Below are 14,138 nucleotides of genomic sequence, written 5' to 3' on the forward strand. Positions count from 1 at the left end.
CCCTACAGTGGATGGAGGTGGCACCATCCCTACAGTGGGTATAGATGGTACCATCCAGTGAACAGGGGTCCTACACTGAATAAAAAGGAAGGTGGGGCTTTAGTTGATGACTCGGTCTGCAAAGAGCTTGCTGTGAATGCAGAGCTGACCTGGGCACAACCCAGATCACTCTCCGCTTCCTGACTGTGGGTATGCTGTGACCAAGTGCTGTGCCCTCCTGCCAGCTTCCCTTCCCAGCCAGGATGCACTGTAACTTAGAAATCTGAGCCAGAACTAACCCTTTCTCCTTTAAACTGCCTTTGTCGGGGTATTTTATCAAAGCAACAGGGAGAGCAGCTAAGATGGTCTCCTGGTGGAGCTGAGCCTTCTGCCTGTCAGGAGGGCAAGGATGTTTCTAGCAGACTTTGCAGCTGGGGCTCGGGTCAGGGGGTGGGGGAAGCCTGCAGTCAAGCTGTTTGCTGAGTCCCCTTGACTTAGTCAGCACCTGGTGATACCGTGTCAGGCTTTTTCCTTTCCTGGTGGTGATGAGGCTAGGGGATAGACTCAATCTCTGGCCTTCCCTCCTCCAAAGTGTGCCAGGTTCTGAGAGGCTTCAACGCTGACCATCTTGGACCTTCCACTGGGCTTGGTCCAGCACACAGGACAGGTTTGCCCCCTGGGTTCCAGAGCTATGTTTTGTTTCTTTTTTAAAAAAATATTTATTTATTTATTTATTTATTATGTATACAATATTCTGTTGGCGTGTATGCCTGCAGGCCAGAAGAGGGCACCAGACCTCATTACAGATGGTTGTAAGCCACCATGTGGTTGCTGGGAATTGAACTCAGGACCTTTGGAAGAGCAGGCAATGCTCTTAACCGCTGAGCCATCTCTCCAGCCCCCATGTTTTGGTTTTTTTTTTTGGTTTTTTTTTTTTTTTTTTGGTTTTTTGAGACAGGGTTTCTCTGTGGCTTTGGAGCCTGTCCTGGAACTAGCTCTTGTAGACCAAGCTGGTCTCGAACTCACAGAGATCCGCCTGCCTCTGCCTCCCGAGTGCTGGGATTAAAGGCGTGCGCCACCATCGCCCGGCCAGCCCCCATGTTTTGTTTCTTAATATATTTTGTTTTTTAATTGTAAGTTTCTTGTCTTTTCTTAGGTATGTCTTTCTGGCATAGTTTTATTGTCTGTCACAATATTTTTCTTTCTGTTCCTTAATCTTATTAAGCATCTATTTGTGTGTGTGTGTGTGTGTGTGTGTGTGTGTGTGTACACATAAGAGCACTTGTGGAGGTCGGAGGACAGCTTGTGTGAAATCAGCTCTTCCCTCCCATCCTGTGGGTCCTAGGGATTGAACACAGAACCTCAGGTCAATGGCAGGCCCCTTTACCTACTGGGCCATCTTGTTGGTTCCTATTCTTAGTTAGCTTTCTATTTCTATTACTGGAATAAAACTCCATGAACAAAAGCAACTTGGAGAGGAAAGTACTTGTTTCAACTTATAATTTAGAGTTCAGGTGAATCAGGACAGAAACTCAAGGGGGGAACCTAGAGGCAGTAACTGAACTGAAGCTGAAGCCATGGAGGAATACTTCTTACTGGCTTGCTCCCCATGACACGCTCAGTCTGCTTTCTTAAAGAGCCCAGGATCACCTGCCTAGAGATATCACTGCCCACAGTGACTGAGCCTTCCTACAGCAATCATCAATCAAGAAGATGCCCCACTGGCTTGCCCGCAGACCATCTGGTTGGGGGCATATTCTCAGTTGGGGTTCCCTCTTCCCAGATGACTCTAGTGTGGTGAGAAACGGTAAAGACCGATTTGCCCACCCCTATTCCCCCAAAGAATTCCACTTCCAGATGCTCCCATTGGACCTGCTTTTTCTGTATTCTCTATTCTTTATTTTCCTGGCGATTTCCTCCTCTCGTTCTTGATGTTTTCCTTCTCCTCTCTCTCTGTTTTCCCTTACAACTTATAGACCCCAGCAAAATCTTTCAAGCAATATAAAAATTACAGTATGGTTGCATTTTATATTTCAAGCGAATGATTATAAAGAATACAGCCAGGAAACAGCGTGTTTTCCATATCCTTTACATGCTTAAACATTTTACGAATTATATGTGAAAAACAAATTATCCCAAGAACCCACATATATTTATACCCAAGCAACTTGGTATAGATTAATGGTATAGGCAAGCAAGGTATTCTTCTCAGTCAGGTCTTTTATTGGCAGGCTGTGTTTTGGCTGTTACAAAGAAAGGACCAATCACTTTATTGTTTATCTTGAAAGGTAATCTTATAAGGAATCTTAAAATAATCACAAACCTATTTTACACAGATGGAAACAATTCTCAGAAACAAAACTTCTGTTAAATAAGGATGGAAGAGAAGACAGAGACGGAACGGAATGTTACCGACCAGATAGGGTCTTCGTTTTGCCTTATGATATAGGCAGCAAATAGGACTTTTAAACACACTTATCCATACCCAGGGATCTCCAAAGAAAATGGACTGGAGTGTCAATAAGAGAAGGCTGTCATCGATAGAGCTTAACAACAGAACAGTTGTGGGTTAGAAGACGCTCGGCTGGTAAGGTACCTGCCATGCAAGCCCGGGGACCAGAGTTCAATCCCCATGTTAAGTGACCCAGAGCCACCTGTGACTCCAGCTCCAGGGCTGACCTCACACCATCTTCTGACCTCTGCAGACAACCGTGTACGGACACAGACACTCATACATAAAAATCATTCTTAAAAGAAAGAAAAAGGAGACTCAGCGGTTAAGAACACAAGCTGCTCCCCCCAAAGGACCTGGGTTCAATTCCCAGTACCCACATGGCAGCTAACAACTGTCTGTAACTGCCTTAACATCCTCACCCTTTAGATCCTGGGAATGTTTCTTCAGCCAGCCCTCTACTAGATTTGCAAACATTTAGGTCTACTGTTTTTATATCCAATGGTATTTCATTGGGGGTGGGGGAGGGTTCACTGTGTACATGCCCATGCATGTGAGTGTAGGTGCAGGAGGAGGCCAGAAGAGGGCAGCAGATCCCCTGGAGCCGGAGTTACAGACTGAGGTGGGCTGCCTGCCATGGGCACCCGGAACTGAACTCAGGTCCTCTGCAACAGCAGCATATGTCTTAACCACTGAGCCACCTCCCCAGCCCTTATCCAATTTTAAGTGAGATATTATACTTTTGTTGACTATTGTCCTCTATGATGAATTATCTCTGTGTGCTCATGCATGCATAAGTGCACATGAACACTCATGCTGTGTTCATGCGTGTATGTTAATGTATATGAGGGTGCATGAGTATGTACAGATGCATGTGCACACAGAGGCTACATAGAGGTGCACGGGCACACACACACACACACACACACACACACACACACACACACGGCACATAAAAATCCTACTGTAGGTGGGGGATACGGAGCCTGGCAAGCAATGCGGTAGCAATGTTAGTGCAGCAGCCAGTGTGCTATGGTGTGTGTGTGAGTGTGTGTGTGTGTGTGTGTGTGTGTGTGTGCCCGCGCATGCGCGTGTGTTGCACCCTGGCATCGGCAGCAGTGTGGAGAGAGTAGGTACTTAGCGCCCTCTCAAGAGCCCTTCCACGGCTAGTCTCCTGTCATCCTGGCAAGGTAAGGGTGGCTACCCTCCTGTCAGTAGGTGAACAAGTGGCCCCACAGGCTCATTCTGGCATTGGCGTCCTGTCCCTCTCCTCAGTTTCCTCTGGCCTTCATGGATGCCCAAGGCCCAGACTTCCCTCTGGTGGCTACGTAATGATGGGGGAAGGGCTGTGTCAGGGAGAGGAATTTCACTCATGAGGAGAGAGCATGAGAGATAAATAGGTGGCCTTAGTCCTTCTGTGTCAGTGAGACACAGGCAGAAGCCTTCAAGTCCTCGTCCTGCTTATTCTCCCGACTGTGTGATTTTGGTGAGTCACCGGGTCTTCCTAAGCCCCCAGTGTCCCGGCTGACACACTGTCCCGTAACAGCAAACCAACCACAATAACCTTAGTTTCTATTGCCTCCCTCCCCTCATCTGTGCCATCCATTCACTCAACGATTTGTTTGAAACAGGCTCTCATCTAGCCAAGGCTTGTTTCAGACTCAATGTGCAGCTGAGGCAGGCCTTACTCCAGCCTCCGTTTATTTCCCAGTGCTGGGATTACAGGCCCGTGCCAACACACGGGGTTTGAACAGTTATTTATTAGAAGCCCTTACACGCCAGTGGCTGTGGTGATTTTAGCTTACCTCACCTGTGGCTGCCCCTCTAGGTGAGGAGGTGGAGCCCAGAGCTCGCCCCACCTGATTCCCAGGTGAGGCTTAGCTTCTGTGGAAGCAGAGTTGCAGAGAGCTGGGCTTTGAGGCGTGAGGAGACAGCGCCACCTAATGGCTATATGCTTCCATTGCTGCTGGAATGGGCTCTCAAGACTGCAACTCTGGCTCCCCCTAGGGGCTTCTAGGCATGATTGTAGGATACTGTTAGGTACAGGAGAATTCACCGCCTGGCAGCATGAAGGCTCTCTCTAAAATTCCTCCCCAGAGGGAGACATAAATAACATCTAACCCTTCTCCTAAGACGGCAAGAACAAACCAAGGCTCAGTTCTACCAAAGTTCAGTCCGGGAAACCAGTGAATTTACCGGGCGTTCTTACAGAGGAGTTCCTTACAGGAGTGTGGGTGCTCCTCCCACAAAGGGCTGCACCTGGAAAGCCTTCACCCTGCAGGAATGATGACGCACCCATAGCTGCATAAATGGAGCGCCAGTGCCCAGCCTGTATACCCTAGCCACTTCCAGAGGCCTTTGCAATTAAGGTAGTGCTGCGTATAGCAGGTGGTCGGGAGTGGCTGGATTCTCAGGTGAGATTCTCTTGCCCCTCCCCCACCCCTCCATTAGGGGACATAAACAGTCAACAAGCCCAACTCGGATAAGTGTTCTGCCAAGGAGGCACAGCAGAACTTCCCCAGACCACGGTTGATTGGCTGGGAAGGCAGTCACTCACAAGGGTACTCTTCTTTTTCTTAAGAGGCAGGGCCTCAATATTACCCAGGTTGGTCCTAAAATTCTAGGCTTCAACACTCCTCCCGCTTCAGGCTTCCAAGTAGCGAGAAAAGCAGGCATGTGCCACGTGGAGAGACTCGTTATTTTTATGTAGGTGTATGTGTATGTGCCTGCGCACCACATATGTGGAGATGCCTGTGGAGACAGAGAATGTTAGATCCCTGAAACTGGAGTTACAGACAGCTGGAGTTATAAGCAAGTACGTGGGTACAGGGATTGAAGTTGATTCTTCTGCAAGAACAGCCAGTGCTCCTAAATACTAATATTGGGGAGAAAAAACATTTGTATATTATACATGTGCAATAAAAAGCTTACATAGAATATAGAGTTCTCCAAATTTAGTAATATGAAAACAAAAGGTCCAGTTTAATTATTATTGTGTGTGTATGCGCACATGTGCGCATGATGTATATGTATGGACGTTTGTGCCATGAAACAAATATAGAGGTTTGAGTGCAAATTGAAAGAACTGGCTCTCTCCTGCTATGTGGATTCCAGTGACTGAACTCAGGACATCAAGCTTGAAATCAAATGCCCCTAACTACAGAGCATTCTTGCCTCGCCACTTACATGTTTTTGCAAAGACATGCAAATGTTCACAGCTTTGCAACAACAAAATAAAGTTGTTGCTGAACATAGCAGCACACACCTTTAATCTCAGGAGCATCTCTGTGAATTTGAGGCCAACCTAATCTTCACAGTGAGTTCCAAACCAGCCGGGGCTTTATAAGACTGTCTCAAAAAAAAAAAAAAAAAAGTAAACAACAAAGTCCATTGATTGGTAAATGCATAAATTAACTATGGCATGTCAGTACCATGGAGTACATACAACTCCGTCACAGAAATGAATGACTTTCAAAATAATATTATAAGAAAGTATCCAGATCCCAAAAAGAGTGTATGTGAGCCTAGCCTTGTAAAAGCTTTAGAAAAGACAGACTGATACAGAAATCTTTTCTTTAGAAAAGATGGACAGAAAGCAGATAGGGGTTGCCTAAGTGGGGAGCAGGCAGTGCCGAGGAGTGAAGACTGACTGACGCTAAAAAGAAATCCCACACCAGCTCAGAATTGTGTATAATAAAGGGTTATTTATTTAGGGGTAGACTCACAGATCACAGTCCTCTGCTCAAACGGGGAGCAACCTAATCCAGCAGCCCCAAGAGAGAGCTAGCATGCACTTGCACGTTACATCAGCGTTTTATAGTATAAGAGGCCACGCCCAAATGGGCTGGTATATTAAAGACTACTGGCTGAAGGATTTCCTACAGCAGGGGAGGGCTAGGAAGAAGGGATTAGGAGAAAACTGTAAGCAGAGACCCACGTTGGGCACTGATGATCAATGAAGTCAAATGATTACCATTTATTATCGGCAAAATCCGAGCACAATTATCACAAGACAGGACGGAGAATGAGCTGAGTCACCAGACGCTCCACTGCTGCTGTTCCTCGTTCCAAAAGGCGCACAGGGCCCATGCATCCCTCAGCTCCGCCTGTCCATTCCCAATGCTAACCCCGCCTCTTAGACCAAAATGCTCCATACAATTGGTTAGCGGGCCAGTGACAGAATTCCTGTAACAGAGCTAACGTTCTTTAGAGCAATGAATGTGTTTGTTATCTTAAATTGCACGGATGCTTCCATTGTTTCTGTCTGCTCCTTTAAACACTGGAGTCCCATCTCAGTTACTTTTCTCATTGCTATGACAGCATACCTGAGAGAAGAAATTTAAGAAAAGGTTTATTTTGACCCACAGAAGGAAAGGCAAAAGGTGGCAGGGATACAGGACAAAACTACAGAGGTGTTTTATTTTGAATACAATCCTCCTGCCTCAATCTTCTGAGTGCTGGATTTCAGGCATGCATCCCCCATGCCTGGCAAATTTGTATCCTCTTGTGTATACTTTAAAAGGAAGTTTCCAGACAGTTTTTGGAATTTTCACATGAAGTCAGTGCCCTGGGCTTGAGAAGTTTAGAGTAGGAGGCTGAGTTTGCTAGCCAGGAGAACCCTGTAACAGGTAGGGGCTGAGGGATGCTGGGAGAACCTGGCAGCCAGAAGCCGCTTTGATAGGTCAAGTAGGCACCTCAGCCATTGCCCCAGGTTTGGAACCTAATTGTCAGCATTCCCAAATGTATTCTCCTTGTAACAATAAACTTCAGTCAGACAGTGGTGGTGCCTCCCAGCACTCGGGATGCAGAGGCGGGCGAATCTCTGAGTTCGAAGCTAACCTAGTCTACAGAGTGAGTTCCAGGATGACGAGAGCTACACAGAAAAATTGTGTATCCAAAACAAAATCAAAATCTTCAAAACTGTAGCCCACGTGGGTGGGTTAGGGTCTAGTCTTGGGAGATAAGGTGACATTGGGATCCTTGACATAGGGTCACAGAAAGGGGCCGTGGCAGAGGAGTCCCCTGAAACTGGCTGGCAAAGTTCCCTCCGTGTGCTTTTTCTTGAGAGGGACGAGACAGGTTTGGAGGTCTGAGTGCACATGGGAACTCAGGCTTGGGAGGGCAACAACCTCCAGCCCTGGTGGTGGAAAGAGTCACCAGGCTCGGGGCTGTGGAGTAGCAGGCTTTTATAAGCAGGCTCCAGAGTAGTACCAAAGGCCCCCCCCCCCCGCGTGTCCTGGCCATGTTGCTGTGCCACAGGTGTATAGTGGCATTTCAATTGTGTTTTAATAAATAAATCCTGTCTGAAGATCTGATAGTAAAACAGCCCCACTGGTCAGCCTTACAGACCAGGTAACAGTAACACATCTTTAATCCCAGTAGACACACTAGTTGCCATAGAAACGAGGTGGTGCATGTCTTTAATCATCACGGTACACGCCTTTAGTCCCAGCTGTAGAGAGGATTATAAAACAGGAGGAGACAGCTCTCAACACACAGTCTCACTCTCAGATTCCTGGAGGCAGGATCGCCATTTCGGACTGAGGTCAAGGGAAGAGCCAGTAGCTGGCTGCTTTGCTTTCCGGATCTTCAGGTTGAACCTTAGTTTCTCTCCCTGAGTTTTTTTATTAGTCGTGCCTCACAGGTGTCTGCCCTCTCCTCTGGGCACAGAAGAATTCTGAGAGCAACCAGAGCTAGAGGGCTCAACAGTCAGCCCTGTGCCCAAGTCAAAGGGGCTCAGGATATAAAGAGCCTCCAGCCCCAGCATTCCATAACCAGGATGTGGCGGTGCCAGACTGTGATCCCAGCATTCAATGAGGATGAAGCAGGAGAGTCTGAAGTTTAAGGCCATCCTCGGCTACACAGCCTGGACTACATGAGACTATCTCAGCAACTAAAGGGGGATGGGCAGAAGCATCCATAGCGAGCATGGGAGCCACAGCCCTGGTCAAGTCTGGTTTCGCACACCGAGGAGAATCTATGGACAGACACAATTCCAGCAGAGATGCTACATAAGCAGTCCCGTGCATCAGCAAGTTACTTAACCACTCTGCCTGTTTCCCATCAACAAAACTGAGATAACAGGAAGGACTAAAAACAGCTATGAGCATTAGATGCCTTACCATTTATGCTAGATGGTTAGGCCTGGCCTCATGTGGTCTTTGATGTCCTTATTGTCATAGCGCTCTTTTTAAAGCCCTGCGCCTGCCCTTCCCCATACCACTCAGATTCTCATTTTATTTCTACTGACCCATCTACTAAGAACGTCCTGAAAACCTAGAACCCAGGTGGGGTTGGGAGTGACACGTTTGTGTTGACGCTTCCTGCAAGACCTGCCATTTCCAGCAGGGGGCGACCAGCACCAAGCTTTGCTTGGCATGAGTCCCTGGATACAACCTGCGGATTCCTACCAAGGTTTTTCAATGTAACACGGGTAGATTTGCCTTCGCAGATCTCCTTCCCGAGCCCTGGGCTCAGCTACTTCTCCGTGTGACCATTTCTCCACCTATGGAGTTCTATGCCTTACCATTCAGCCTCAGTTTCCCCTAGTGTGTGAAATACTAGCACTGTGCATGCTGCCCCTGGCCTCAGTTATACCAATCTTCGCTCCAGAGCAGCTTCTCCTTCAACTCCTGCACCAACCAGAGACTTTCAAATAATACAAATGAAAGACCACCATCCCCCCAAAAATCACATCTTTATTGTTTGATTAATGAGCTGACTCAGAGGGAAGAGTGAACTGGGGAGGGGGAGTGGGGGTGGCCAGTTTTGAGTAGCCAGAAACTTTTGTTAATTGTGTACAAAACATGAATGTTATAAAAAACCACGTAGAAAATAGGTGGGCAATGCAGGAGCCTTACAGAGGGCTCAAGGCACCTGGAAATTTGAGACATGGTCCAACCGCACATCTGGCTCAGGGACTGGGGCTGAACCCAGCACTTCCTGCCCTGCGGAACAAACACATTCTCCTCTCTCCTGAAAACCACCGCAGAACTGCTTCTGAAGGGGCAGGACGTAATGACCACTGTCAGAGGCACTGCGAGAAATAAACTGAGCCCATCCTGAGCTCTGAACTTCCTTCTTTGGGGCCCAGAACTGGAGCTGGGTCATTCCTATCCCCTGGGGTTCCGCAGGGTTCAGCCATTCCCTGGGAGGAGTGGCCATTGGACACTGTACACGGGCGCATATACCCTGGGCTTTGGTCGGCGCCTCAAGTGGGCAGGGAGCTGGAGCTCCTCTGTCCGGCTTGTGTAGACTGGGATGTGCCGTGCAGTACAGTGCCTGCTGAGGCTGCTGTGCCCAACCAGGTCCTAACTCGGATAGCACAGACAGCACCCAGTGTCCGCCGTGTCCACGCTGGACTTGGCACCAGGTCCCAGCAATCCATCGGTGACCGAGTGCTCCAAGATAATGTCCTCCACTCGGGTGATGTACAGCAATGTCAGCAACACACCAAAGAACTGAGGATGGAGAGGGGGCGGGTGAGAGCCTGTTGACACACGGGCATCCCTTCCAGATAGTTCCCCCATGACACTGGGTAGCCAGGGAAATTGAAGCATCCTTACATCCACTGCTCAGGCAGCTCCAGGCTAGACCTCTTCTGTCCCTCCCAGGAACATGGAGACTTCCCTGTGCCTCACTATCTGGGCCTTCTGCCTCCAGCCCAGCTCTGTCACACTTTATTCAGGACCTTGGAAAGTCTTGCCACCTCTGTTAAGTGGATGTGGTAACCATACAACCTCACTGGTGGGCTGAAGCCAGAGCCAATACTAAGTGAGCAGTTGAGGCTATTCCATTTGTCTCTCCTTGCAGACCCTAGCCCTCTCTCAGGGGCTCTAGACTTCCACCTTCATCACCCAGCCTTGCTTCATCTGTCCCCACAGACTACCCACCTGAGGAAGCAGGATGCCCAGTAAGAGACCCGCCATGATGGTGTAGTTGTCCATGAACCATATCAACACGGCGTTGGTGCAGCCCCGCACGTGAATGACGTTCTGGGCACTCAGGCGCTGTGCAGGAAGAGGGTGGTGTCAGCACGGGACCCTGGGTTTTCTAGTACTGCTCTTGAGACAGCACTGGGGACACCGGGGCAGTACTTTGGGGGTCAGTACTGCTGGGGACTGGGGGATGGCAGAGTATACCCACATGCCTCTCAGATGCCACCCAGCACTGCACACTATCACCTCAGCCAAAAGCCAACTCCAGGTATATGTGGAAAAACAACAACAAAACCCTATAACTACGTGGTTTTAATGTACAGGGAAGCTTCTAGAATTACTGTTAGATTTTTCCACGAGTGAACCATTCCTCACCATGAAACTTTGCTTCATCCCATAATTATTAAACAACATCATTTGGGGGTGTGGCTGCTGGCAGGCTGCCCCTCTTCCAGTGGATGGCCCCACCCTCATGCATATATGGGCAAAACTAATTGGACCCCGTGGGTTATTTAAAAAAGAAAAAGACTGGGCACGGTGGTGTACACCTCTAATCCTAGCACTCAGGATTAAAGTGTACAAGAGGCCCTCCATCAGCTGGGGGGGGGGGACACAAGAGGAACACCATTTCTGGGGACGGAAGGTTTTCAAGCCCTTACCTCCTTGTCAATTGTTTTGTAGCCGCACATGGTGTTGACGACATCTGTCTGAAACAGAAACATATCACAAATCACAACTCTACGGGCTGTAATCCGAAGGACACGCCTTTTACAGGTGAAAGAGCCAAGGGGTGGGTGTACAGTCTGGTGTGGAGGGAGCTGAGATTTCCCGCCTCCAGCAGCCGACTCCAGCCTGTTTCTTAGTTCCCTCCTCAAGAAATGCCCAGTGGAGAGCCTAGGGCAGACCCGCCGCCCTCCCTGGGGGTCCCTGTGGGAGATAACCCCTCTGCCAACTGCAGTCCAGCTCTTTAGCTAGAAGCACTCCTGAGGCACCCCGCCCCTCTGCTGACCCATCTGTATTTCCCAGTCCAGCCAGGCTGTTCCTACTTGACTGGCTCTCAGAAAGGAAGAAACTGCTCAAACCACAACAGGGCCCCCTGCCAGCTGCGGTTTACCTGAGGGCAAGGCTGGGCCGCTGGCCACGCTTCCCTGCCCTTTCAACACTGGGTTCACCACCAGGGTCATAGAAGTTCCTCTCTGAAAAAAGGGCCATGCTCCAGGGCTCCCTGCTGACTGATTTACACAGGGCAACCCTAAGGCTGGGCTCTAGCCCCCATCAAATTCCTTTCCAAGTAGGCTCCATGACACTTCCCATCATTGCCTGTGCCCTGTTTGGTCACATCTTCAGTCATAAGGGGAGAGGCGGAGTCCCAGGTCCAGCCTGGATCCAGTTTGGGTCCCTGCATATGTAAGTGAGGCATCGCTTCCGGGATCCAACCCCAAGAGGATGGAGAGGAGGTGGCACTTGATAGAATCAGGGGTGGGGTGGGGAGTGGATGAGATGGTCCCCCAATTCTGGAAAGTCAGGGGACCGTGACCTGGGAACCTGCTGTCACAGGGACAAGTGCATGGAAGGGCTCTGGCCAGGGCGACACTGCTTACAACCCCAGTCCCAGATGTCATCAGATCATTTAAAGCGGCAGGACTTGGCGTGGGCACAGAATAACCTTTCTCAGTTATGACACTCCCCCGGGGACCCTCAGACCCAGCCGTGCCCAGCGCTCACATGGCACTGACCCCAGAGGGAAGGGCCAGCCATTCACTTAATGAACAAAGGTTAGCTGGCATTTGTTGCTATCAGTCTCCATTTTAGGGGCTTGGCGCACAGTGGACAGAACGAAGCCCCCGCCTCGGCACTGGTAGCCTAGACAGAAGGCGATGGATGCGACTAGGGAATGACGTAGCTGAGAAAGAGGTGGCAGGAGAGACCTCGCTGGGCAGCTGGAGGTGGGATTGCATGGCGCCCCGCCCGAGGACATGGTAGTGTGAGAGCCTGGCTCCCTTGCCTCGGCGCGCGAGCGAGTCAACTTGGAGGGATCATATGTATAGATTTAGCGGAGACTCGCACCCAAAGGGCACCGAACCTCCGCCACTGCTCACACCCCCACCCTCCCCCTCCCACTTGGTGTTTGCTTGCTTATGTGTGCCCTGCAGTCTGCCCTCCTGCTGTGGCTGCTCCACTCCCACTTGCTGCCAGCACCTCAGCGCTGACTTCTGTCACTCATGAGGACACCACCTTGTGGTCTTCAGGGTACCACCTTGAATCTCCCCGACTCCCTGCTGATCTCAGTCTGATATCTGGTCACACAGGCCTTCCTGCTGGTTCTCAAACACACCAGGGCAATTCCTACCCCAGGACCTTTGCACCTGACACTCTCTGTGCTGGGGTTCCCCTCGCCAAAAACACTTGTGAAGCTTACTCCCCCACTCCTTCGGGGTTTTCCTCACAATCCACCTCTGTATCTAAAACTGCAGCCTCCCTGAATGTTCCTGAGTGTCTCCTTCAAACCTCTGTCACTTACGTTGTCAGTTTCTCTCACTAAATCGTCCCCACTTGGGAGAGACTTCTACGTGTGCCTGCAGTCCCTCCAGAGCCTCGCAATATGTCTGGCACACAGTAGGTCTTCAGTCAATGGCTGCTAAATGAATAAGCAAATGAAGGAAGGCACACTGGGCTTCCACAATTCATCTTGGACACCCAAAGTGCTCTCATGGGCGATGAAGTTCAGGGTCACCTTCCGCAGTTCTCTGCAAACTCGGGGAACCTTCCACAGCACTCATCAGCCTCAGAGGCCTGGGGTTTCCAAAGTCCCTCCACCCCGCCTTTCACAGGGCAAGTTCATTTGGCACTGGTCCAGACTTTGGGCAGAAGCCCCGCCCACAGCCACTCTGTTCCCATGGTGACTGGCTGGGGTGGTAAGCACAGCTGTTGGAACCATCAACAAGAGACTTTGCACGAGGGTGTGTGCATGGGGGGTGGGGGAGTAATTGTGAGGCTTTTGTTTCGGGCTCGGTCCAGAAACGGGGCAGTGCCTGATAGACTTGTCATACATCAGGATTGATGTCGTGGTGACGGCACAGCTCAGCATCCCAGATGGCTGGGGAAACAGCTGAGAGGCTCCTGCCAGGGAAAGGTGGAGGCTGGCGTTTACATCACCATGTCCCTGCTGGCCACAGCACTGCTCACCACGCCTGCACTGTACGGGGTGGAGCTGGCTGCCCCTGCCGGGCGCCTGGCCTGACACAGCTGCATTCCATGCCAGCCCTGCCAACCTTGGGCAAGTCTTCTAGAGGGGATTTGTAACAGTGCCTCTGGTCTCCCCAGGTCTCCCTTTGCATCCCTGCTGTGGATACAAAGAGCCTGGGCTGGGCCATGTACATGCTCCAGCGATGCTCACTGACACACCCACAGAGGAGGCTGCCCACCCATCTCTCCTCTGCCAGAGCCCGACCAGCTGGGGGATCCTGCACCCAGCACCCCTGCGGTTACCGTGTTCCTGACGCAGCAGGTGTAGGGCACCCCGCAGGCCAGGGGCCCGGGGGCGCTGCAGTCATGGTACTGGTTTTTGCTCCAGTCTCTGTAGTCCTCCCCGCCACAGCACTTGAACTGAGGAGGAAAGCACACCGATCTGAGTCATTGGCAAAGCCAGGGTCAGTGTGTGGGGGTGGGGAGGAGGGAGTACCAGGGTGGGGGCAGGAGTGCCAGGGTGAGGGTGGGAGTGTCAGGGTGGAGGTCTGAGTGCCAGAGTGGGGGTGGGGGCCAGGATGGGG

At 50.5% G+C, this 14,138-nt stretch overlaps 1 protein-coding gene across 1 annotated transcript in view; it reads right to left on the reverse strand.

Moving 5' to 3' along the window:
• Nucleotides 1-8,960: 8,960 nt before the first annotated feature.
• The window catches only part of Tspan15 (tetraspanin 15), a 42,417-nt gene continuing 37,239 nt past the window's right edge, over nt 8,961-14,138 (reverse strand). The window contains exons 5-8 of the mRNA XM_005360101.3: nt 13,858-13,974; nt 11,028-11,075; nt 10,324-10,440; nt 8,961-9,891 (exon numbers count right to left, since the gene is read on the reverse strand). Of these exons, the coding sequence (XP_005360158.1) occupies nt 9,742-9,891; nt 10,324-10,440; nt 11,028-11,075; nt 13,858-13,974 (432 nt within the window). The 3' untranslated portion in view covers nt 8,961-9,741. The remainder of the gene's footprint in view (nt 9,892-10,323; nt 10,441-11,027; nt 11,076-13,857; nt 13,975-14,138) is intronic.

The sequence above is a fragment of the Microtus ochrogaster genome, linkage group LG2, assembly GCF_000317375.1.
Source record: "Microtus ochrogaster isolate Prairie Vole_2 linkage group LG2, MicOch1.0, whole genome shotgun sequence".
NCBI classification, from domain to species: Eukaryota; Metazoa; Chordata; class Mammalia; order Rodentia; family Cricetidae; genus Microtus; species Microtus ochrogaster.